Source organism: Sinohyriopsis cumingii, chromosome 14 (assembly GCF_028554795.1).
Source record: "Sinohyriopsis cumingii isolate HCF-2022 chromosome 14, ASM2855479v2, whole genome shotgun sequence".
NCBI lineage: Eukaryota > Metazoa > Mollusca > Bivalvia > Unionida > Unionidae > Sinohyriopsis > Sinohyriopsis cumingii.
In genome coordinates this window covers 111,606,422-111,630,794 of record NC_142974.1, presented here as the reverse complement: position 1 = coordinate 111,630,794, position 24,373 = coordinate 111,606,422, and the positions used below count along the sequence as shown (strand labels likewise).

At 33.9% G+C, this 24,373-nt stretch overlaps 1 protein-coding gene across 1 annotated transcript in view; it reads right to left on the bottom strand.

The window, feature by feature from the left end:
- Positions 1–2,642: 2,642 nt before the first annotated feature.
- LOC149784605 (sialin-like) overlaps positions 2,643–24,373 on the bottom strand; it is a 53,824-nt gene continuing 32,093 nt past the window's right edge. The window contains exons 8-11 of the mRNA XM_089932658.1: positions 23,248–23,380; positions 18,561–18,716; positions 16,218–16,303; positions 2,643–9,955 (exon numbers count right to left, since the gene is read on the bottom strand). Of these exons, the coding sequence (XP_089788784.1) occupies positions 9,755–9,955; positions 16,218–16,303; positions 18,561–18,716; positions 23,248–23,380 (576 nt within the window). The 3' untranslated portion in view covers positions 2,643–9,754. The remainder of the gene's footprint in view (positions 9,956–16,217; positions 16,304–18,560; positions 18,717–23,247; positions 23,381–24,373) is intronic.

Sequence of the window (24,373 nt, the reverse complement as noted above, 5' to 3'; positions counted from 1 at the left end):
CTCCTACCGGCGTTCTCCGCACTACGTTCTTCCTGTACGCTTCCCCTTCTTGTTCCTTTTTCTAATCCTCCTTCTCTCTCTCTCTAGCAACTAGGCTTGTTCTCTGCCTACTGCCTTGCTCTATCCTGTCTCCCTCGGGATTTAGTTCTGTCCCCAAAAACTTCCTTTACGAAGCTTTCTGTCCTTTAGAATGCACTAAGTGTTTTCCCGCCAAATCACGAGTGGCTCCCGGAGTGAGTATATTTCTGCTGGACCAGGACGATGGCTTTCAATCACTAATTCACTCCCAGCCCAAATGGCTGTTAAATTCTAGTTCGAATTGATGGCCTCACCCTTTCTCAGTTCTGATTGGATATCAATTCTACCCTAGTCTGTCCAGCTTAACAGACGAGCCTCAGGCTTCTGTCAACCCGATGAGATTTACATCATCGAAGGTCCTTTGTTCTAGAACAAAGCTTCTAACGTCTACATGTTAGTTTTGACACCTAACGACGAGAACTCTTGTACAAACACGAGTCGCCACGACAGTGCAGGGTCGACATACTCATGGCGCTAACCCATTCCTTTGTACCTGACTTACGTAATCGCGGGCAGGCAAACGTGACACTCGTCCACCTGTTTTAGCAATGCCTCTACAAATATGTAGCGCCGACGTGCATGAGAAACTTGTACAGTATGGCAGCAGCGAAAAAGGTACAGCTTGACAGCAAGAGAAAAGGTACAGCATGACAGCAATAAAGAATAGCATAACACGACAATAAGAGAAAATGGCACAAGACGACAATAAGAGTCAATAGTAGAACACGATAGTAAGAGAAAATAGTACAACACGACAGCAAGAGAAAACAGTACAATAAGACAGTAAGTCTGACTTGAGCAATTACGCATTAAAGTCCAAAACTTGTTATTATATACATCAATGATTTGCCAAATGTTTTTAATAAGTCATGTGATCACCCACTTATAAGTAATCATGAATTAAATTGCCTTGTGTATGAAAATTATGTATTCCTTTCCACTTGTCAAACACAGACCAAACAGGGCCCCATGACCTAATGTAAGAACACAATTGTTGCCATTATTTTATCTCTAAGTGTATGTGGGATCTCCCTAATCTCTCCCACCACGCTAACAGGGGAGATGAAAAAAACAAAGGGGGTGGAGGGACAGAGTGGCCATAGTTCAATATTATCAAACACTTAAATATCTATATTTCTTTCTGCCCCACTCTGTTAGGGCTCTGTTGAAATAAAAATCCTAAAACAATGTCCCCTCTAGTTGTATTAAGCAATAATCTATTTTTTTTAGCTTAATCTGTTGCTTATCTCTGTATGAAAATTGTTCTGAGAAACTCTTTTTTCAGTCTGTTGTCAGAAAAAAGCATACATATATCTGGTTTATCCAGCTTCAACAAATTGGGAAAGTATTCTTTATTTTTATTCAGTACTATTTCATCAGCTCCTATGTATTGTTTCTTCGAGATCTCTGCTCATTTAAAGTGTTAGCAGTTATATACAAATTTGACACTGTGCAGAGTATGTTTTTATGAATGTGTAACTAATTTGTGGGAGTTACCCATCTTCAAAATAAAACAACTGCTTACTATTTATTAAGTGACATAATTATGTTTCCAGCATACGCGCCCCCAAAAGAAAAAAAAAACGAAAAATATTCCCTTTCCAAAACAGATAAAATTAATAAAGTTCATTAGATTCATCTTTCTAGTTTATCCTAAGATGGTGTATGCAATTGTCACTTTTGTAATGATTTGACTGATTCTCTCTTTCTCAAGCCTTTCATCATGCAAAAGCATATGAATTAATTTAAAAAAACCCACAAATATTCATAGTACATCTACACCTTTTAGAGGAGTAATCAATGTCTGAGTTACACTATACTAAAACAAAACTGAGATAGATATGTTAACTGATGCATGAATGGACAGCAGCAAAACATGACTGTCCTATTATACTGGTGATGGGAAATAATGACTTTGATAACACCAGAGTGTTAACTTTGATAGGTTTGGTACAAAATAATCACTCCATTAGTCCAGAAGTTAAAGCATCTGCCTCAGATGTAGGAGGTCGTGGGTTCAAACCCTGGTCTAGTCACACCAAAGACTAAAAAAATGGTACTAACTGCTGCCTCACTAGGTGTTCAACATTATGAGGTTAGTGGTTAGGACTTACCAGGATAATGTGACTGGGTTGGATATGTGACTGGGTTGGATATCATGATACATGTCTGCAGCATGATGCCCCAGTGCAAGACGTCATTATATATTGTCATACTGCAGACATTGTAGCGATATGACTGAGAAATTCTTAAAGCTATGCTACAAATCCAAAAACATGCAATTGCACACACACACACACACAACAGACAATACAACACTTTTATGTGTTTGGTATATTTCATATTCATGAAGATACAAGCTTTATGGAATGCTGATGCATAAGAAACATGTATATATTTCATGTTAATATATATCATTTAATTCTAAGACAAAGTGCACTGAAATTACGCATTTTCTCTTGAATGAATATATATATATATATATATAGAGAGAGAGAGAGAGAGAGAGAGAGAGAGAGAGAGAGAGAAAAGATGGTCAACAAATACCATGAACCAAATGCCAGTTTTATTATTATTATTATTATTATTATTATTATCAACAGATTTAAGAAAAATTCATGTACACATTGAGATGTAAAATGTTTGTTCACACAAGATTAATGCATTCTGCAAACTTTAAATAAAATCATCCCTGGCAAAAATGATCCCTGATCTTTGCATATTGCACACCTTGACAAAGCTGCAATTACTATATCTTACATATGACTATGAGAAAGCAGACACACTCTATGCTCAGCATTCTCATATAATAAGGCTTATGAACAAGTCCTCACACCGCAATATATATTTTAGGGATGAATGGATATCCGGGCTGGCCATCTGGTCTACACCAAGTTTTGCCCTACCAAGAAATACCTGGCCATTTTTAAAGATAAATAATTTGATCTAGCAGGGTTGCCCCACCCACCCACCACCCAAGTCTTTCTGGGTGTTAGTAATAAAATACCCTCCTCCTCAAAAATGTGTTATGGTTGACAAAAATGGGGGTGGAGATTGTGGGTGGGGAAACTGGACAAAATAGTAGTGGAGAAACATGATTTTGCTTTGTACCTGCACTCAGCATCTCTTATAATGTTCCTACCCATCCTATCCCTAATATATATATATATATATATATATATATATATATATATATATATATATATATATATATATATATATATATATATATATATATATATATATATTAATTGCTATGCAGGTAACGGCACTCTTTCATCAAGTTTTCATGTATCAGTGTTCTAATTCACTTGGCAATGTGTTTCAAAAGACATTATTAGCATAAATGTCAATGAACAAGTCCTCACACCACAATATATATTTTAGGGATGGATGGATATCCAGGCTGGCCATCTAGTCCACACAAAGTTTTGCCCTACCTGGAAATACCTGACCATTTTTAAAGATAAATACTTTGATATTGCAGGGTTGCCACACCCACCCACTGCCCAAGTCTTTCTGGGTGTTGCCAACTGAATTGCCCTGCAGGTAACAGCACTCTTTCATCAAGTTTTCATGTATCAGTGTTCTAATTCACATGGCAATGTGTTTCAAAAGACATTAATAGCATAAATGTCTTTAGGTCAATTTTCATCACCTTCTGGATTCATCTGCATTACAATAATCACAAAAAAGCATTGATACTGATTGGACAGACTTCATGGTGTTGCTAGTTACTTAATATACTGGTCTGGTCTGCGCCCCATCCCACTCCACCCTTTTTACAAAATTGTTACTAACTAGAAAAAGAATTAATTTACTGCTAGAACGGGAAATTTCCCCATTTCATATTTGTTTCATTTGCTATTCTGTGATGGACCAAGTACTTTATCCACATGTTTTTTCTTTAAGGGGGTGGGACTGCATCTGCAGCAATGTCTATACTCAAGCAAGAAGTCATTTTCCACCAATATATTTATAATTACAAGATTGAAGGGTGATGTATGGGTTAGTTAACAAATGAATAGGTATTCTAGTTGTTGGTTTGGAATGTGTCCATAATTCTAAATCACAATCTTTGACCAAACAAGAGTATTCCTTTAAACAACAGAATGCAACTTCAGTAAAAGTGGGAAAATTGGTTTGATTGATGGATGAGCTGTGGTAATGTAAAATTTCAAAGTGATGAGATGCCAGAATGTGTTCCATAAACAATGTCAGTTTCATTAGTTGTTTGGGACTCACTTCCTGTACCAGCATCAGTTTAACTTAAAGTTTTAAATATATATATTATATTGAAGTTTACGATAGAAGTTTGGTTTCATGACAAGATCTGAGAAAACACAAAACTTCTTTGTAGTTTTGCTTGTACAAAATTTGATGAAAGAGATCACTCAGTGCCATACAATAGTCTGGATAAATGAGACTACAAATGGAATCGACCCAGATATGCCAACAAGTAATGTATTGACACATATTAGGGTCTACCAGGGCCTCTTATGTGTACTGATTAGTTTAATTTGCTGTTTTATGACACAACATCACTTTAAAGGGTATATAATGAGGCAAGCAGAGTATGCCATGTCCAAGGACACACCACATTATCCAATACTATGGGCTAAACTAATGGCAGGAACTGAACTTACACCTGATTGGTTACAAGTCCAGTACCATAAAAATTAAACCATAAGAACCACTGCATTATTTATTAATAAATATGATACTTGGTCAGCATGAAAAATAAAGGCCATAGATGGTAAGGGCTCAAGGTGCATGGGAACAAACTCCAAAGACAAAGGGAAATTACTCTGCAGATTGCACAATCCCAATGGATTTCCATTTAGAAATACATGTTATAACGACAAACTGACACCTATATACCAGCCAACTTTCCCTGGGTCCCACATTGTAAAGAAACATATTATATAAAATATATTTATATGGAATGACACAAACATTATCAAACAGGTTATTGGTTCTTCAAGACGTATCCAACAATTAACAATTATTTTCAGCACAATAGAACAAAATAAACATTAATCTGACATTCATATTTTAAAAATACAAAATATCAATAAAATTATTTTCACAAAATTATCTAAAACAATATACTGCATTGGAAATCCTGAATAGACTGTAAAAGCAGTGAAAGTGGCTCAAATGCGGAACACAGCACTTTGGCAATTTGTTGATTTATTTTTCTTGACTCTCTGGCTATGGTTACTGTGATTCCATTCAAAGGTAGCCATTTTCCCAGAAATTCTCTGATGGTACACACCCATTAACAATAAAAACTAATGCCCAACTTTATTTTAAATTAAATTGAAATTTAAATGAAATATAAATTAATTCAAAAACGATAACTACAAACATCAAATATTAACAACATGATTAAGATCAGTAAGTTTGAGCAGGTAAATTAAATTCCATCTCAGATGTATAATTTATAACAGCATTTTGATTTAAGAAAGTTTTAATGTGGTTTAAGAAAGTTTTAATGTAGTTAAGAGTTGTACAGTTTATACAGTCAAATCTAGGTTATCAGGCTATATATACAGCTTGGCATCTCATGCAACTAGATGTCTCATTTATGGGGTTTGTCTCATTAACTCTTTAACTCATTAACTCATTATACACCCTTTAAAGTGATGTTGTGTCATAAAATGACAGAGTTACATATGTACAGATGAGAAAGGTAATGGGACTATTGCTTTTCACATGATGTCATGAATGGGAATATTGCTTTCACATGATGTCATGAATGGGACTATTGCTTTTCCATGATATAAGAAATGAAGATAATTTTGACAAATGGTTTAAAATTAAATCCATTTATTGAATAATTAGGTTCATTAACTCTTTTTGCAAAGGATTCTGCTTGTGTATAATTTTCTTTTCAGGGTCTTTGAACAGAGAAACTGTGAGGAAAGCAAAGTTAAGAGAACATGGATATGCAGGGTCCATCACGCCTGTAAATGACCAAATTTTTTAAAATAAAAAATCAAACTGATTCAAGATCTCAGCAATACAAGCTGTTATCTCCTCTATAGATTGTCTAAAGATGTGAAACTAATCTACAAGGACCATAAGGTCAAACCCATAAAAAGGCACATCTAGATTCAATAAACAATATTCATAATAACCTAATCAGAATGGTTGCTGAGTAATGCTGATTACAATCAAAAATCCTATGAAGTTGATAAAGCTGACCAATAAGGGCCATAACTCTGTCTGAATAGTTGAAAAATCTGTCCAAATGTACAAATGATATACTGGTTACAAATAACCCCCATGTGAAGAGATACTGTTATGTATCAAGGGCCATAACTAAAACCCAAATTGAGTTAATGAGACAAACCCCATAAATGAGACATCTAGTTGCATGAGACACCAAGCTGTCAGAATTAATTATTCCTGAGCTACAAGGTTACAAGGATATCTTCATGGACATTAAAAACTGATGTTAAAAACAGACAATAACTCCATTAAGACCAACTCAAAAGATTCAACCTTCAAAAGGCACATGTACATGTAATAGACAATTCACCCATGAAATGGCATCCAGTTATGTACATGGTTTGCTGAGCTATGCAGTTACAAAAAGAAATAATAAAATGACAGAGTTACATATGTACAGATGAGAAAGGTAATTACTACAGGGCCTCTGCATCTTGATATCATCTTAATCTATGAATCAGGTCTCTTTAATCTCATTACTGTGTCTCCTAAATCATCTTTCTATCAGTCTCCTCAACAATGTAACTGTCTAGTCTCCATATTTGCTGTACCATCTAGTCTCCCTATTTGGTTTATCATCTAGTCTCCTTATTTGCTTTATCATCGAGTCTCCTTATTTGCTTTATCATCTATCATTTATCACCTTAATCACTTCAACATATAGTCTTCCTAATCTATTTATCATCTTGTCTCCCCAATATAATTACTGCCTACACAAATCTCCTAAATCACATCACTATCAGTCTCCTCAACAAAGTAACTGTCTTGTCTCCTTATTTTCTTTGCCATATAGTCTTTTTAATCTTTTTATAATCTTCTCTACATAATGTCATTACTGTTCATATAAGTGTCCTAAATCTCTTATGATCAAGCCTCCCTAATCACTTTATTATCTAGATTTCTTGGTTTCTTTATCATCTATTAGCTTTTGTTGTTGTTGATGTTGTGGTGTTTAATGCCATTTTACAGCAGACAATAGGCTATGCATGGTGGTCAGTATTAATGGTGGAGGAAGAACCCAGGAAAACCCCGGGAAGAACCACCGACCCATGATAAGCTACTGGCAAGCTTTCTCATATACCCACTTTGGCCGAATCATAGACTCAAACCCATGCAGACAGAGGTGAGATGGCAGTGATCTGTAACAGAGAGTGCTTTAGACCACTCGGCCACTCAGGTCCCCTATCATCTATTTGCCTTGCCTAAAGTGAAGTTGAGTCTACAAATTAAATGTACAGAATTCGTTACATAACATGTTAAGAGATGTTAGTAGACGATGGAATAAAATGAAATACGACAAACACATGTTTAAGTTTCCTGAAAAAAGGCATGTAGTCATGATATCCCTATACAACAAATCTGCATGAAAGAAAAATATCAATGCAATTAATAAGTGTCATTCTGATGAACAAATAAAACTAAACTCAGATTTTTTAAATTCTTGAACAACTTTCATCATTAAGTATGAACTAGGCCCATTCTAGATAAGTGTGTTGCAATGGTGCTAATTAGCTTTAACTCTGTCAACAGGCCATATACAGATAATCCTGTACTGAAAAACAAAGTTAAAGAATCTGCCTTCAGGGGCCATAACTGGTCTCAGTGGTAATGTGAAATGCTTAAACTCCAATTCATTCAAGGCAACTGCAGATTAAATCTCGCTGAAATCAATCAATCCTTGGTGAAGTAATTCTATATAAACCAAGTTCAGGAGGACAGTCAATAAGGGGATAAAACTCTTCCAATGGTACTGTATAATGCTGGACATGAATTCCTTTTTATCACTTATCAATATAACACTGCATGCTAGATCTGACTGCAATCCAACATACCCTAGAAAAGTTCAAGATGTACACAATCTAGTCAGGAGAGAGGAAGGGAGCTAAACTCCTGTATATTTGTTGTGGAATGCTAAATATTTAACTAATTCAGGTTGGTTGTGATACAAGAATCCATGTTAAATATCTGCTGCAGAAACAAAGATACACAAGCAATCGACAGGGATGCATAATTCCTGTTAGTAATTTCAGGCAATGCTGGTAATTAAAATCATTCAAGGTCTCATAAATGTAGAGCAGCATACCAGGTTTTTATGCAGTTCATCACTCTGTAGCTAAGTTATGCTGTGGAACCAGGAGGTCAAGATGACAGGCAGTCCAGGGACATAACTCCTGTTGTTGTTGTTATAGGGTTGAATGCCAAGTTTTAGCACAAGATAGGCTATACATGGCAGCCAGTATTAATGGTGGAGGAAGAACCCAGGAAAATCCTAGAAAGAACCACCGATCCACGAGAAGTTACCGGCAAGCTTTCTCACATATCCACATTGGCCGAGCCCGAGACTCGAACCTACGCAGAGGTGAGATGGCAGTGATCCATGACAGAGAACACTTTAAACCACTCTTGGCCCCATAACTCCTGTAAATTAAGTCATGGAATGAAATGGTGTCACAGAATGTAGAAAATCAAACTCATTCAAGGTCTGATAAAAAAAAGGTGACCAAATCTCAAATGTGGTTGAAGTCCTACAGACTTTGGTAAAGATAAGACATGGAAACAAAGTCTGGAGAATATGCAAATAGGGGGCATAACTCATGTAAATGACATTGTGGAATGCTGGAAATCAAACATTTTAAAGGTCTCTTCAATGTAAAGCTGAATGCCAAATTTTGGATGAAATACAAAAAACCTGGTAAAGTTATGATGCAGAAACCAATCTTATAGATGGGCAATAAATGAGCATAACTCCTGTAGATGACAACTTAGAAAGCTGGAAACTGAGTTAATTCAAAATCTCATCAATATAGAGCTTCACAGCAATCTGATTGAAGTCCAATAATCCTTGTTAAAATCATGCTGCTGAAATGAAAGTTAGGATGATAGGTAATCAGTAGCCATGAATTCCTATAAATTATTACAAAAATTGGAAATTTAATTATTTTGTCATCTCATTATTATAATGCTGCTTGCCAAACTTTGTTAAAATCCAATTATTCCCATTAAAATTCTCTAACAGAAACTAACTTATTTACCAACAGATGGCCAAACAGATGGTCTATAGTGGCAATTTTATTATGTCTTTTGACAGACCTTTATATATAGTTTTCAATGTTGTGCTCTGTTTGTCAAACAGGATGCATATTACCTTAATGCTTAGAAGGATGGAGTTTTTTTATTTTAAAATTTGCACAATTTTAATTCAAAATAGCATCATTTTTTTCATTCGATTTGAAAATTTTAAATATCAATAAAAAATGACACATTAATGGTATATTTTTTAAAGAAAAGGTTTAATTTTACAACAAATTATATATTTATGAGACATGATTTTTTATTTTTGGGGCTTTGTTAATTTATGAATTCTGTGTCAATAAATAATATGGACTGGTTCATCTTTGGTTCGTTATAAACCGGTCCCACTGTTTTAGAAAACAATACCCTAAATATTAACTGAAATGGAGTTGATAGCATATTTATCGCTTTTGACTTTTCTTGTATTCTCATGGAAAAGTGAGACATCTTCTTGCGGTATGTTCCAAGGCTGCTCTGTACCTTTGCCAAAAATTAGGTAGAAAATTGCACCAAATATGTTGATCCCTGCTGCTATGTAAAATATAACCTGCCAACTTTCTCTGGATTGCTGGAAAATAAGCCATTTTAAATAACACTTTAATATCCAAATTGGACCAAATATAAATTACTTTAACACATTTGTAACACAAACTAAACACTACACAATTTAACTATCTTGCTCAATTTTATCAATCATGTACTCATGCATATGCGCATTGTGAGTGGGTATGTGTATTGTGCACGGTCATGTGCATTGTCAGTGGGAATGTTTATTGTGAGTGGATATGAGTAAAGTGCATGGCTATGAGTATTGTGCATGGCTATGTGTATTGTGAGTGGGTATGTGTATAGTAAGTACATGGTCATGTGTATTGTGCATGGCTGTGAGTATTGCATGTGTATTGTGCATAGCTATATGTATTGTGAGTGGGTATATTTATAGTGTATGGTTAAGTGTATTGTGAGTGGGTATTTGTATTGTGCATGGCTATGTGTATTATTGTGTATGGTGCTGGCTACGTGTATTGTACATGGCTATGTGTATTATTGTGTATGGTGCTGGCTATGTGTATTGTACATGGCTATGTGTATTATCGTGTATGGTGTATGATTTCAGCCCTTTTCTCATCACCATTTTGCTCAATGTACCTCACTAACTCTGTTTAGAAGATTTTGTCAGAGAGAAAGCAGTAATGAAATTATACACAATACATACCACACATCATCAATTCCAATGAAATTATGCACAATACATACCACACATCATCAATTCCAATGAAATTATGCACAATACATACCACACACAATCAATTCCGATGAAAATATACACAATACATACCACACACAATCAATTCCGATGAAAATATACACAATACATACCACATACCATCAATTCTGATGAAATTATATGCAATACACACACCATCAATTCCAATGAAAGTATACACAATACATACCATGCACCATCAATTCCAATGAAAATTATGCACAATACATACCACACACCATCAATTCCAATGAAATTATGCACAATACATACCACACACCATCAATTCCAATGAAATTATACACAATACATACCACACACAATCAATTCCGATGAAAATATACACAATACATACCACACACAATCAATTCCGATGAAAATATACACAATACATACCACATACCATCAATTCTGATGAAATTATATGCAATACACACACCATCAATTCCAATGAAAGTATACACAATACATACCATGCACCATCAATTCCAATGAAAATTATGCACAATACATACCACACACCATCAATTCCAATGAAATTATACACAATACATACCACAATCAATTCCGATGAAAATATACACAATACATACCACATACCATCAATTCTGATGAAATTATATGCAATACACACACCATCAATTCCAATGAAAGTATACACAATACATACCATGCGCCATCAATTCCAATGAAAATTATGCACAATACATACCACACACCATTAATTCCAATGAAAGTATGCACAATATATACCAAACACCATTAATTCCAATGACAGTATGCACAATACATACCAGACACCATCAATTTTGATGAAATTATATGCAATACATACACCATCAATACCAATGAAAGTATACACAATGCATACCACACACCATCAATTCCAATGAAAGTATACGCAATACATACCATGTACCATCAATTCCAATGAAATTATGCACAATACATACCACACACCGTCAATTGCAATGAAAGTATACACAATACATACCATGCACCATCAATTCCAATGAAAATTATGCACAATACATACCACACACCATCAATTCCAATGAAAGTATGCACAATATATACCAAACACCATTAATTCCAATGACAGTATGCACAATACATACCAGACACCATCAATTTTGATGAAATTATATGCAATACACACACCATCAATACCAATGAAAGTATACACAATGCATACCACACACCATCAATTCCAATGAAAGCATATGCAATACATACCATGTACCATCAATACCAATGAAATTATGCACAATACATACCACACACCGTCAATTCCAATGAAAGTATACACAATACATACCATGCACCATCAATTCCAATGAAATTATGCACAATACATACCACACACCATCAATTCCAATGAAAGTATACACAATGCATACCATGCACCAACAATCCCAATGAAATCATGCAATCATGCACAATACATACTACACCCCATCAATTCCAATGAAATCATACAAAATACATACCACACACCATCAATTCCAATGAAAGTATACACAATACATACCACGCACCAACAATCCCAATGAAATCATGCAATCATGCACAATACATATCACACCCCATCAATTCCAATGAAATCATACAAAATACATAAAACAGATCATCAATTCCAATGAAATCATACAAAATACATACCACACACCATCAATTCCAATGAAAGTATACACATTACATACCACACACCATCAATTCCAATGAAAGTTTACACAATACATACCACACACCATCAATTTCAATGGAATTATACACAATACATACCACACACCATCAATTCCAATGAAATATAATTTATATTTAAATATTTAGAATATTTATATTCAAATAAACTCCATTTAATACTTTAAAAATGTTGCATGTTGTATTGTTTTTTTTGCAAGTAAAATGACATTTACATTCCCACCAAAGTTCTCTTCATCAGTAAGTGCATTTACACTTCCTATATTCAGGCAGCATCTGGTATCATCCGAGTTCATGCCAAGGTTAACTCTGTGTGTGTTTGTGTGTGTGTGTGTTTGATTTTTAACATAGCTCTAACAATTTTTCAGTCATATCACTATGATGTTTTCAGTGTGGCAGTTTATAGTGATGTCTGGCACTGGGGTATCATGCCACAAACATGTAGCATGACGTCCCACCCAGTCGCATTATCCTGACATCTTGCTGACTAGTCCTAACACTAACCTGTTAATGTCGAGCACCTAGCAAAGCACCTGTCAGTACCACTTTTATAAGTCTTCGGTATGACTCAATCAGGGTTGAACCTACAACCTCCTGCATCTGAGGTGGATGTTCTAACCACTAGGCCACTAGAGCAGTCTAGGTTAATTGTTACTTTCAATGCAAAGACATGACGATTCTGCAGGTGAGTACAAAGGTGTCACTGGTTAAGAAACTGACATCTGTAGCACATGGCATTACACTGTACCATTTATTTTAACATAGATAAACATTGTTAAATGAAACAAAGATATATTGATAATATATACAAATCAGCACATGTCCAAAAACTAATTAAAATTACATTGATTAATAAACAGGGTTACTTGTTGAGTTAGATGCAGGGAAAAAGGAGTGATATAATGTGGGCTCTATAATGAAGAGGATTTAATTATGGAACACGTATGGTAATTTTAAAGATAAAATCTTGTGTCTGCATACAAAATGAGCATTTTATTGTAAAAAAGGCACTAAATGACTTATAATAATGTATACTAGACCAATATGATTGAATGTAATCTAAGATGTGAAATGCTGCAAATATCTTCATTACTTCATCCAAATGCACCTCTCCATGAAGGATGTTGGCATGTACTATTTTAATATGACTTGAAAGACGTATAAAAGGCAAATTTTATTGAAGTAATTTCACTTACTGTATTGACAATTACTGTATTGATAATTACTGTATAATTACTGTAATGATAATTACTGTATTGATAATTACTGTATTGACAATTATGTGTACCTTTCTTTTTACACACTAGCATTGGAGAAAAAATCTCAAATAAATTAAATATATACATAAATGGCAAGCAAAAACATGATGCACAGAATAACATTCATTAAAGATCTTCATTTGTTTTGATGTTGTTTTTGTAGGCATGCATTAATATGCTCAACCTCTTTAGAGTTTAAAATTCCTTTCTAAAAAATTTAATATTTTCAATTATAAAACAAAATCTATTTACCAAATGTTTTTGTAAATAGATATTGTGACTTTTAAGAAACAACTTTGTAAGGAAAAATTGGTGGGTACAAAAATTACTTTAATTATGGAAGATATTACTTATGGTTTTTATGTTAAGTGATTTGTGAGAGCACCCAAGCAGAAAGCACATGTAAAAAATTATATTAATACAGGAAAATAAGCACTTGCCATACAGAATTAAATATTTCATTATATCCAAGCTATCTCTTAGATTATATTTTTGTTTAAAAGTTTGAACTTTATTTAGAGAAATTTTATTTTATGAATTTATGACAACATACAGCTGCATGAACATAAATCAATGACCAAAGTGGGTACTGCACATGACCAAAGAATACATTCTCACATTCCTACGTGTTTATGATCATGATTTTGAGATTGGTAAACTGGAGCAGGCTAGATCTCTCCTGTCTCACATGTGACCTTTATCCTGACCCAGGACTATTTAGATTGTCTTTCACAATAACCAAGATAACCATTGATTGCAATATTTACTTAGTAAAGTGAGCAGTGGCTGAAGTTAAGTGTCAATCAAACAAGCCACTACACACTTTTTAGTAGAGACAAGGATGAGTCAAAAAAGATGCTCTAAACTTAAAATTTGAAAAATTCTTATTATCATAATTATCTGTAAGGGGTAAATCAATTCTAGCTCAAAGCTGAATCAAGGACTATTTCACTACTATTTGTCTGTCTCAACAAATTTTATAGTTAATAATGGATGCTATTTTTCACCTGTTCGCATTTGCATCACTGCTGAACATCACTGCTGATGCTTTCAGCAGTACACAATTCATGTGATTGGAATTGCCATCACTGAAATGAGATTTCATCTGCATTATACACCTGCTCAGGACTGAGGTGCTCATCAAAATTTGTCCACATACTTATCAGATCCTTCATGGTCTGCAGACCGTTTTTCTCCACACACTTTATGCATGGAAATTCCATGACACTTCTTGAACCTTTGAAGCCATCCTTTGCTATAGTTAGATCTATGTTCAACTCTAAGTTTTTTATGAAACTACTGAGCCTGGTCCATTTCCATCTTGCCAGAAAAGTCCACTCCATCACTCTGACATCGTCAAAAACCATTCCATCATCACTCGGTCATGCTCAGTACTCTTACCACCTTTCACTGTTTTTCTAATGTTCATTCACTTCTTGGAATCACTGTCTGAATATAATTTATTTCAACATTTTGTCCCTCTGCTTCTTTATATCATAACCAGTTGATGAAGCAATACCATGTTGTTCTACTTTATCTTGTATTGATATTGACTGGTGCTTATGCTTGACACCACCAATGACACTTTAATTTTTCTTAGAAGCCATAGCGAAGGTTAAATATAAGTAAAATAAGCAAAGAACAGCACAAAATACAAGTACCATCACCAACAGCTACAGTATAAACAATCTAGGTGAGTGTGCGCCCAGTGAACTAATTTGATAGTGTTGAGAATTTCAAGTGCCCTCATGTAATTTTGTCCAGACTAAAAGAGGTGACAGACTATCCGTTGCCGGAAAATCAGTGATATACCTGTATCAGCAGTTCAGCAGAACACAATTCATGTGCTTGGCATTGCCATCACTGCACAAGCTATCAGTAGTACACAATTCATGTGCTTGGCAAAACTATCAGCAGTACACAATTCATGTGCTTGACATTGCCATCACTGCACAAGCTATCAGCAGTACACAATTCATGTGCTTTGCATTGCCATCACTGCACAAGCTATCAGCAGTACACAAAACTACATGTGCTTGGCATTGCCATCACTGCACAAGCTATCAGCAGTACACAATCCATGTGCGTGGCATTGCCATCAGTGCACAAGCTATCAGCAGCACACAATTCATGTGCTTGGCATTGCTATCACTGCAGCCATTTGAACTGTTCTTTAAAAGTTAAAATGTGTCAAAATGCCATTTAAAGTTTAAACATAAATTTTTAATCTAAACCTAACTTTTACCACTAAATCTTATGATTAGAAAAGTTTCAATGGGTGTTTTGCTGTCTGAGAGTTATATCAGTATTCATAATATGCATTTTTAATTTGACCCTCATTGTTCATTCAGAATCATGAGATAAAGAATGCTTCATTATTATTTAGTGAAGGATAGGAAAATTCCACCACTGTCATTAAAGCCTTGGCACAGCCTTCTGTCTGACGCAAAATACCGACCTTCTTGTACAATTTTCCTATCCTACACCGATTCATATGAAGGAGTCTATCACTGAGGAAATGACAGACTCCGTCTTATCCAGACACACATTTTGTGGGGGAATTAACAAGTTATTGTAACTGTTTCTAACATATTACTTACATTATGGTTGGTCAATATTCCGACAATTTGTGGTGCAACAAATCCAGGTATTGTAGCCATAGAGTTTGACATACCCATCAAGATACCTGAAATATGAAAACAAATACAAATTTGGGAAAAGAACCAGAAAACAGTCACACCTTAGTGGTGTTTGCTTAATCATGCTATCTGTAACAATGTTACCATCAAAGAGTTTAACAATGTGTAATAAATTGAAAAACTGACGTAATGAACTGATAATTTAATTTGGGTATCTTCTAATAAATACAAATATGTTTACCATATGTCATTTATCTCAACTTCATGAGATTTTTTTGCCTCATCATGCTAACGAGGTTTTTGTCAAAAACGTTTAACAAAATTTCATTTATCTTCATTGAGTGTTTTTAACGCTTTCTTGCTAACAAGCTTAAAATAATTTCAAACAAACTGTAGAAAACTTCTAAAAAGGAAGCTATCTTATTCTCTTCTTTCCATGAATTAGGACTGTTCATTTATCACTTTGTAACCTTGTTCACATGCTGACCCATGCATATTATTGTTTGCTTTACATGATTCTCTTGGGTTGGTGGTTCTTTCCGGGGTTTTCCCAGGTTCTTCCTCCACCATTAATACTGGATCCCATGTATAGCCTATCGTGTGCTGAAAAATGGTGTTAAACCCCACAACAATAACAACAACTTTACATGATAAACCACATTATGAACCATAAGTCTGAAATTCCAAATATAAAATGACTGATTATTTTAGCTCAAAATATATGTTTGGATTTTGCTCACAAACATTTATTTCTATGATAAAACCCATATTGGACACATGGCTATGATAAAACACATATTGGACACATGGCTATGATAAAACCCATACTGGATACATGGCTATGATAAAACACATACTGGACACATGGCTATGATAAAACCCATACTGGATACATGGCTATGATAAAACACATACTGGACACATGGCTATGATAAAACCCATACTGGATACATGGCTATGATACAACCCATATTGGATACATGGCTATAATAAAACCCATATTGGATACATGGCTATGATAAAACCCATATTGATACATGGCTATGATAAAACCCATATTCGATACACGACTATGGTAAACTCCATATTGGATACATGGTAGAGGTGTGCAGTATTACTGGTGTACTGGTTTAGGGGATGCTCACCAGTTATTATGTACTTTTGAGAGAGTGACATATGTAAGCTGAAGTTGTTTGCATTTGAAACATCCACAGTGGTGAGAATGTTGGCTTATCTCTGTGCTACTCTAATGTAATGTGGCTGACTTTGTACTTTTGGAAATTGTAAATGATCTAAGCACACTGCTAACTAAAATGACTGCTCCCTTGTGTTAAAAAATCAGCCTGAATTAGTCTAAAGTACACTATCCATAGCAGCTATTAAAATAGGGAAAATGAATTTTGCCATACTAGACAATACCAGCTTCTGAAAGTGTAATGAATGAACTACCAAATAAATAAAATGTAAGAAAAGTTCTCTTCTTTTTTTTAAACAATTTCTCTCTGAAGTTCAGGAAGTGAAAATGTCAAAGTAGAGCTAGCACTTTTTTGAAAGGTGCACATCTGGAGTATGGCCAAGCTGTATACTCTATAACCCATATTACACCCATCAATCATACACCAAAATAAAGGGAATTAAAGGTTCTTTGAACTATACCTAAGATATACAAGGTCTTTTTATTAAAAAAACAGTATAACCAGTGAGGAAAGCTGGGAAATTATTTTTGTATAAAATTCTAACCCTATGCAAAATACAAAACTGTAGAGTGTCACGTTAAAACGGCATTTTTTTCAGTGGTACATACCATGGTATGTTTTCACTGTACTGGTATGCTGGTAGTTTATATCAATAACGAATGGATGGAAATTCCTGTTATGATTTGAATGATACTAACACTGTGTTTTCATTATACAGAACCAAATCATTGTGAAAAGTTTATTTTTATATTTTTTTACATAAATGTTGTACCCGTCACAAATTAATGGTGAATATTACAAATATACTTATGTTTATTATCCATCAATCACATGTATAACACATATCATGTATGCCAATGCAAACTCATTATATCAGATTTGTAAACTATGTAGAACTGTAAATAAAGATTATTTAATGCCACTGAATTTAATTTGTTTTTTTCAGCATTATTTACAACAAAATATTTTTTTCATATGCTTACGCATATTATATAGTTTTGTTGTCATTAACATTATATTTTCACAAATGAAGTTTCTCACAAACTCTGCAATATTATTTTTGCTACTGCATAAGGTTTTGATTTACAGTAAATTGTTATCTTCTTACCTGCAAAGTTTGGTGAAAGGTCAATGTGATTGACCTGGAAACCTCCCATGGTAAATCCGAGCACTCCAAGTGACATTGTTAACATTATTAACAAGGGCACATGATCACATCCAGCAAACTGCAGACAGACCAGAATTACTGCTGTACCAACCAAACCTAAAATAACACCATGTTGTGGAAATATATATCTTAAAAGCATGTAGCGGGGCTGTGAATATTTGATTTAAAGTAAGATTAACATGAATGTCTACTGCATTCCTGTGCAAAATTAATGTTGACATTATTAACTGTATGAACACTAAGAGTTCATTAATTGTATGAACACGAAGAGCCAACAAAATTAATATTGACATCATTAATTGTATGAACACTAAGAGTTCATTAATTGTATGAACATGAAGTCAGCAAAATTAATGTTTACCTCATTAATTGTATGAATACTAAGAGTCAGCAAAATTAATGTTGACCTCATTAATTGTATGAACACTAAGAGTCAGCAAAAATAATGTTGACATTAATTGTATGAACACTAAGAGTCAGCAAAATTAATGCTGACATTAACTTATGAACACTAAGAATCAGCAAAATTAATGTTGACCTCATTAACTGTATGAACACTAAGAGTCAGCAAAAATAATGTTGACATTAATTGTATGAACACTAAGTGTCAGCAAAATTAATGCTGACCTCATTAATTGTATGGACACTAAGAGTCAGCAACATTAATGTTGACCTCATAAATTGTATGAACACTAAGAGTCAGCAAAAATAATGTTGACATCATTAATTGTATGAACACTAAGTGTCAGCAAAATTAATGTTGACCTCATTAATTGTATGAACACTAAGAGTTCATTAATTGTATGAACACGAAGTCAGCAAAATTAATGTTTACCTCATTAACTGTATGAACACTAAGAGTCAGCAAAATTAATGTTGACCTCATTAACTGTATGAACACTAAGAGTCAGCAAAATTAATGTTGACCTCATAAATTGTATGAACACTAAGAGTTAGCAAAATTAATGTTGACATCATTACTTGTATGAACACTAAGTGTCAGCAAAATTAATGTTGACCTCATTAATTGTATGAACACTAAGAGTCAGCAAAATTAATGTTTACATCATTAATTGTATGAACACTAAGTGTCAGCAAAATTAATGCTGACCTCATTAATTGTATGGACACTAAGAGTCAGAACATTAATATTGACATCATTAATTGTTTGAACAATAAGAGTCAGCAAAATTAATGTTGAAGCATGCAGAAAGTTAGAATTAAGTGTTTGTTTATATACACAAGAGTATGGGAAATGAAAACTAAACTGGAAAAGAAAATAAGTAACAGACAGATGACCACCATTAATATGCAGTTGCAAATGATAGGCAATGTGCCAAGAAAATAGGGGCCATAACTATGTTAAATTTTGTTGGAAGTTGTGAAAATATAATTTGCCCTAGGGCCTCTTCATGTAAAACATTATACCAAATTTTGTTTCAATTCACTTAGTTCTTTACAAGTTAATGAACAGAAAATAATGTCTGATAGTCTTATCATAATGTGACTGGACATGCTAACATGGGAAACACTATAATCCCCATTTGTAAATATAGCATAATTAAAATATAACACAATTCCATGCTGTGTGCCAATAAATTACAGTACAAGTCAGGAAAATGGTAAGAAATATTTGTTCTAATTCTGGTGCATATGTGGTATTGTTTGTCCATGTACAAAAAGTAATGTGGTTTGAATAGAACCCTTCATGTGCATTGTTTGATACAAGGAGAATCCCATTTGAGGGTCAAATTTTGTGGGTAGGAACTAGGTTTTGCCAAGTTCTGGCCCACAAATTCAGATTCAGAGGTTGGGATTTCCCTGTCCTATACCAACACATATGATGGATTTTTATTTATGTTATTTCTCAACAGGAAATATAAATGGGAAATAAATGTTGTGACATACTATCAGTTTTTAAATACCAAAAGAAATACAAAATTCTTTTCAAAATTTGTTGTATCATTTGAGACATGTTAAACATTTAGTTATAACAAAATCTGTTGAAACTAGGAGTGACTTTTTGATACATTTATCCATGCTTATGTTAAACAGAATGAAAGTTTTCAATCTGTATTATGTCATAAACATCCCCTACAATTTAAATAAGAGTTTTCATTTGGAATAATCATGCCCCCACATGACTTTCTCACATGAGTATACTCTATCATGCGTGAAGAGGAATGAGTGGTTTGCTATCTGATGTAAGAGGAACGAAGGGTGTTTGCTATCTGATATAAGAGGAATGAGGTGTGTTTGCTATCTGATATAAGAGGATGGAAGGGGTGTTTGCTATCTGATATAAGTTCACATGTTCTCTTGACCGCACTTTGTGATCATGCACATGACTGTATTGGGACTTCTGTTTTTAAACAAAGTGAGGGAGTTGGGTTTGTATCAGTGGAAGATGCAAATTTACTGTCACATGTGGCAAAAAAATGTTTCTGCTCAGCCAATCATCTCTGTTTTCAGTTGCCAACCCTAGCACTTTTTCCCCCATTGTACAAAAAATAAAAAATATTTTTTAAAAAAAAAAAACATTACCAAAATTTATATGTGCTGAGCTGCTTTAGCCCAGTACTTGAAGTGCTTAGTACATTATATATACTAATCATTATAATATATATATATATAATATAAAATGTTTTACAAAATCCTAACTAAAGACTAAGATTTTAAAATCAGTGTAACAGGAAACATACAATGGGGGGGCGCAAAATAACAATTTTGCTGTACAAGAATGTGACCAAACCGTTTCACGTTTTTTCTAATAACAAAATCAACACTACTATTCACATCATGTCAATAAAGGGATTCAGTGTTTGATACTGTTCATAATGTGTCAACAAAAGAATTAAGTGTTTCCTACAGTTCAGAGGGTGTCAATACAAAAATCAGCATTTTCTATTGTTCATAGGATGTCAGTAAAATAATGCTATGATTTCTACTGTTCATAGGGTGCCAATAAAAGAATGGGGAAATTACAACACAAGAACAAAGAACTTGCTAAGGGCTGTTCCATTAAAACATACATGGGACCCAGGGAAGGCACTTTTTAAAGATGGGTACCCACCCATAGATGCAATTTAGAATTTTCGTATAATTTTATTATGAACTCTGTGAAACCAAAGTACCCTGGCATATATTTTTAAAAAACTGCCTTAATTGGGTACCAGGTATGTTTAATGGAACTGCCCTAAGGAATTTGTGTCAAGTTAAAAAAGATGACCAGTGGTCCTGTGGAAATTATGAATATGAAATGACTAACCCTACATCTATGGTAAATGTAATCATCAAAAGATCAATAAAAAACACATGAACAAATATGATATCACTTATTGGACAGAATGACAGTGCTATGCATTCAAACTTCACAATGTGATCTCTGCATATTTTGTAACTATTATTTTATTTAAGTCACAGGGAAAAACAAATACCCAAGAGTCCTGTTTCTTTTTGTTGTAAATATTATGAACATCAACTCTTCAACAATTCAGTTCTTTCAAAGTGTTACTGGCAGAACCTGTCCCATTTATATGTAATCCATCATATCCTAACATTATATTTCACCTGTTTTTCTGAGATTTGCAAATCCTATTTCTTAATCCAAAATTTATAACGAAAAGGTTTGATAAAAGTAGTTATCCCCAACTGAAATTTCTCTATGCTATGAAAGGAATGAACAATTTTCCAATGTTCTACTCTTTCTCTCTTACTCGTTAGCTGGCTCATTATCTGTAATGATTGCATAATGATCTCATTCCTTTGCTCAACACTTGAAAGGATAAGTGTTGAATTAATCTCTTGAAATATGCTTGGGAAAGAATTAGAATGGGCAAGACCTATCTAAAAAATCTCTTTGTACATCTTGGTCTGGCACAGAATAATTGACAGAACTCTATTTTCTGTCTTTCTTCATTTCTTGTTTTGGTTACAATATGTGACAATATACTGCACAAAATCACATTTGCTTTAAATGACCATTCAGTCCTATCTACATTTAGTGGCTGCCTAGCTTCATTGTAAAATGAAATCACGCATAACAGCAAACAATATCTTTGTCAAGGGAGGTAATGCAGTAAGAAATTTAGGACAAACTTACTCTTAATTAACTTCAACTGTAAATTTCAGTCATTCCCTTGGAGTAAATTTTACTTGAGAAACAGATTTTTCACTGGTACATGTTCTAAAAAAACTATGAAACTTTCCCATTTTGAAGATTTGTCTCCATATCTGATCTTTAAGTGTACGATAAGAGAAAAACACATCGTTTTATGCATACAAATGATTCTATTAGTCTATAATGAAACAACTACTCTACTACCCTGAGAAAAAAAATCACTGATCAACTAGCCTGACCAATAAACTGAGATCTGTCAAATTTATCAGACTAGAAATGTGTCAATACAACATGGATGCCCCAGCCAATATGATGCAGGGCAATTTCTGTGTAAAATAGGAACCATAATTCCATTACATTTGCCACCTGATTGTGAAAACCAAATTCAACCTAGTTCTTCTCAATGATGAGACTTATACCAAATGTGGTTTCATTCCATGCTACTCTTAAAAATTTAGTGTGTGAAACAAGTTTCACTTTATTTCAGTTTCTTAACAGTATACTCACCAAATGTATTTAGTATTTTCCTGACTGTCACAGTTTGCAAGAGTGATCTACTTCGGAAACAGTCAGCTATCTGCCCTGACACGTTCTGACATACCCAACAAGCAAAGTATGGAAGGGCAGACAAAAGTCCATTCTGAAAAAGGAATGGCACACCATTTGAATTGTAACTATTTGTACACGTATACTTTCAGAAGAAACCTCTTTTTACCTCATGGCACATAGCTATTTACCACTCATTCAACTTCAAGGAAAAAATATTATGAATTCCATAGTTTTTATTGGGTACAAATATTTCTGAGTTTCAACACTGATACCAAACCAAAAATTTTAATGAACCAATAATCCCTCCTAGGGAACAACTGGAACCATTCAACAATCTATAAATTTAAGCACCAATAAAAAAAAATGTCTTCATAACTATGAAAATTGGTAACTTGGAAATAAATCATAGTATAACATATTGGTACAAAGACTTATTTGTAACTAACAAAATGAAACTTTCAGTACATCCTTGTTAAATATAGCAGGGAAATTGTTTTGACTAAGGATCTCACATAGGTAATGATTTAATATTGAATTTATGAAACAAGTTGAATACTGTCCAGCCTTTGCAAGCCTTGGTGAGCAAACAATGTGTGTTATTGAGTTTCGTAAATTTAATATTAACTCTTGATCCATTTTTGAATTTATTATCACTTTCTTTATATATTAATGCAAATAGTTTAGAGAGGAAGTCTTCTGAAGAAGAAATAATCTCATTCAATCTGACTCAGCCTATCTGCCTTTCAGTCACTGCATGTAAAATATAGTCCCAGACAATAGTAGAATTAATACTTTGCAGTTTTATAATCAGTAACTTTAAAAGTCGATTTTTGTATCTTAGAAATTATACTTCAAAGAACAACTGTCCTTCAGAATCAATCAAACATTTGATATAGACAACATCAATTTTCAAAAGCTGACAAGCCATAGCCATTTACATGTAGTATATATTGATTTTGATGAGAATGCTTACAATTTTTCAAGGAAAGTGGGTCCATTCCACGATTAAGCATTCCAGTTGTTGGATATTCATGTGAAGGAATGATTTGTAGATGCAGAAATTCCAGATTTAATGTATTTGTGA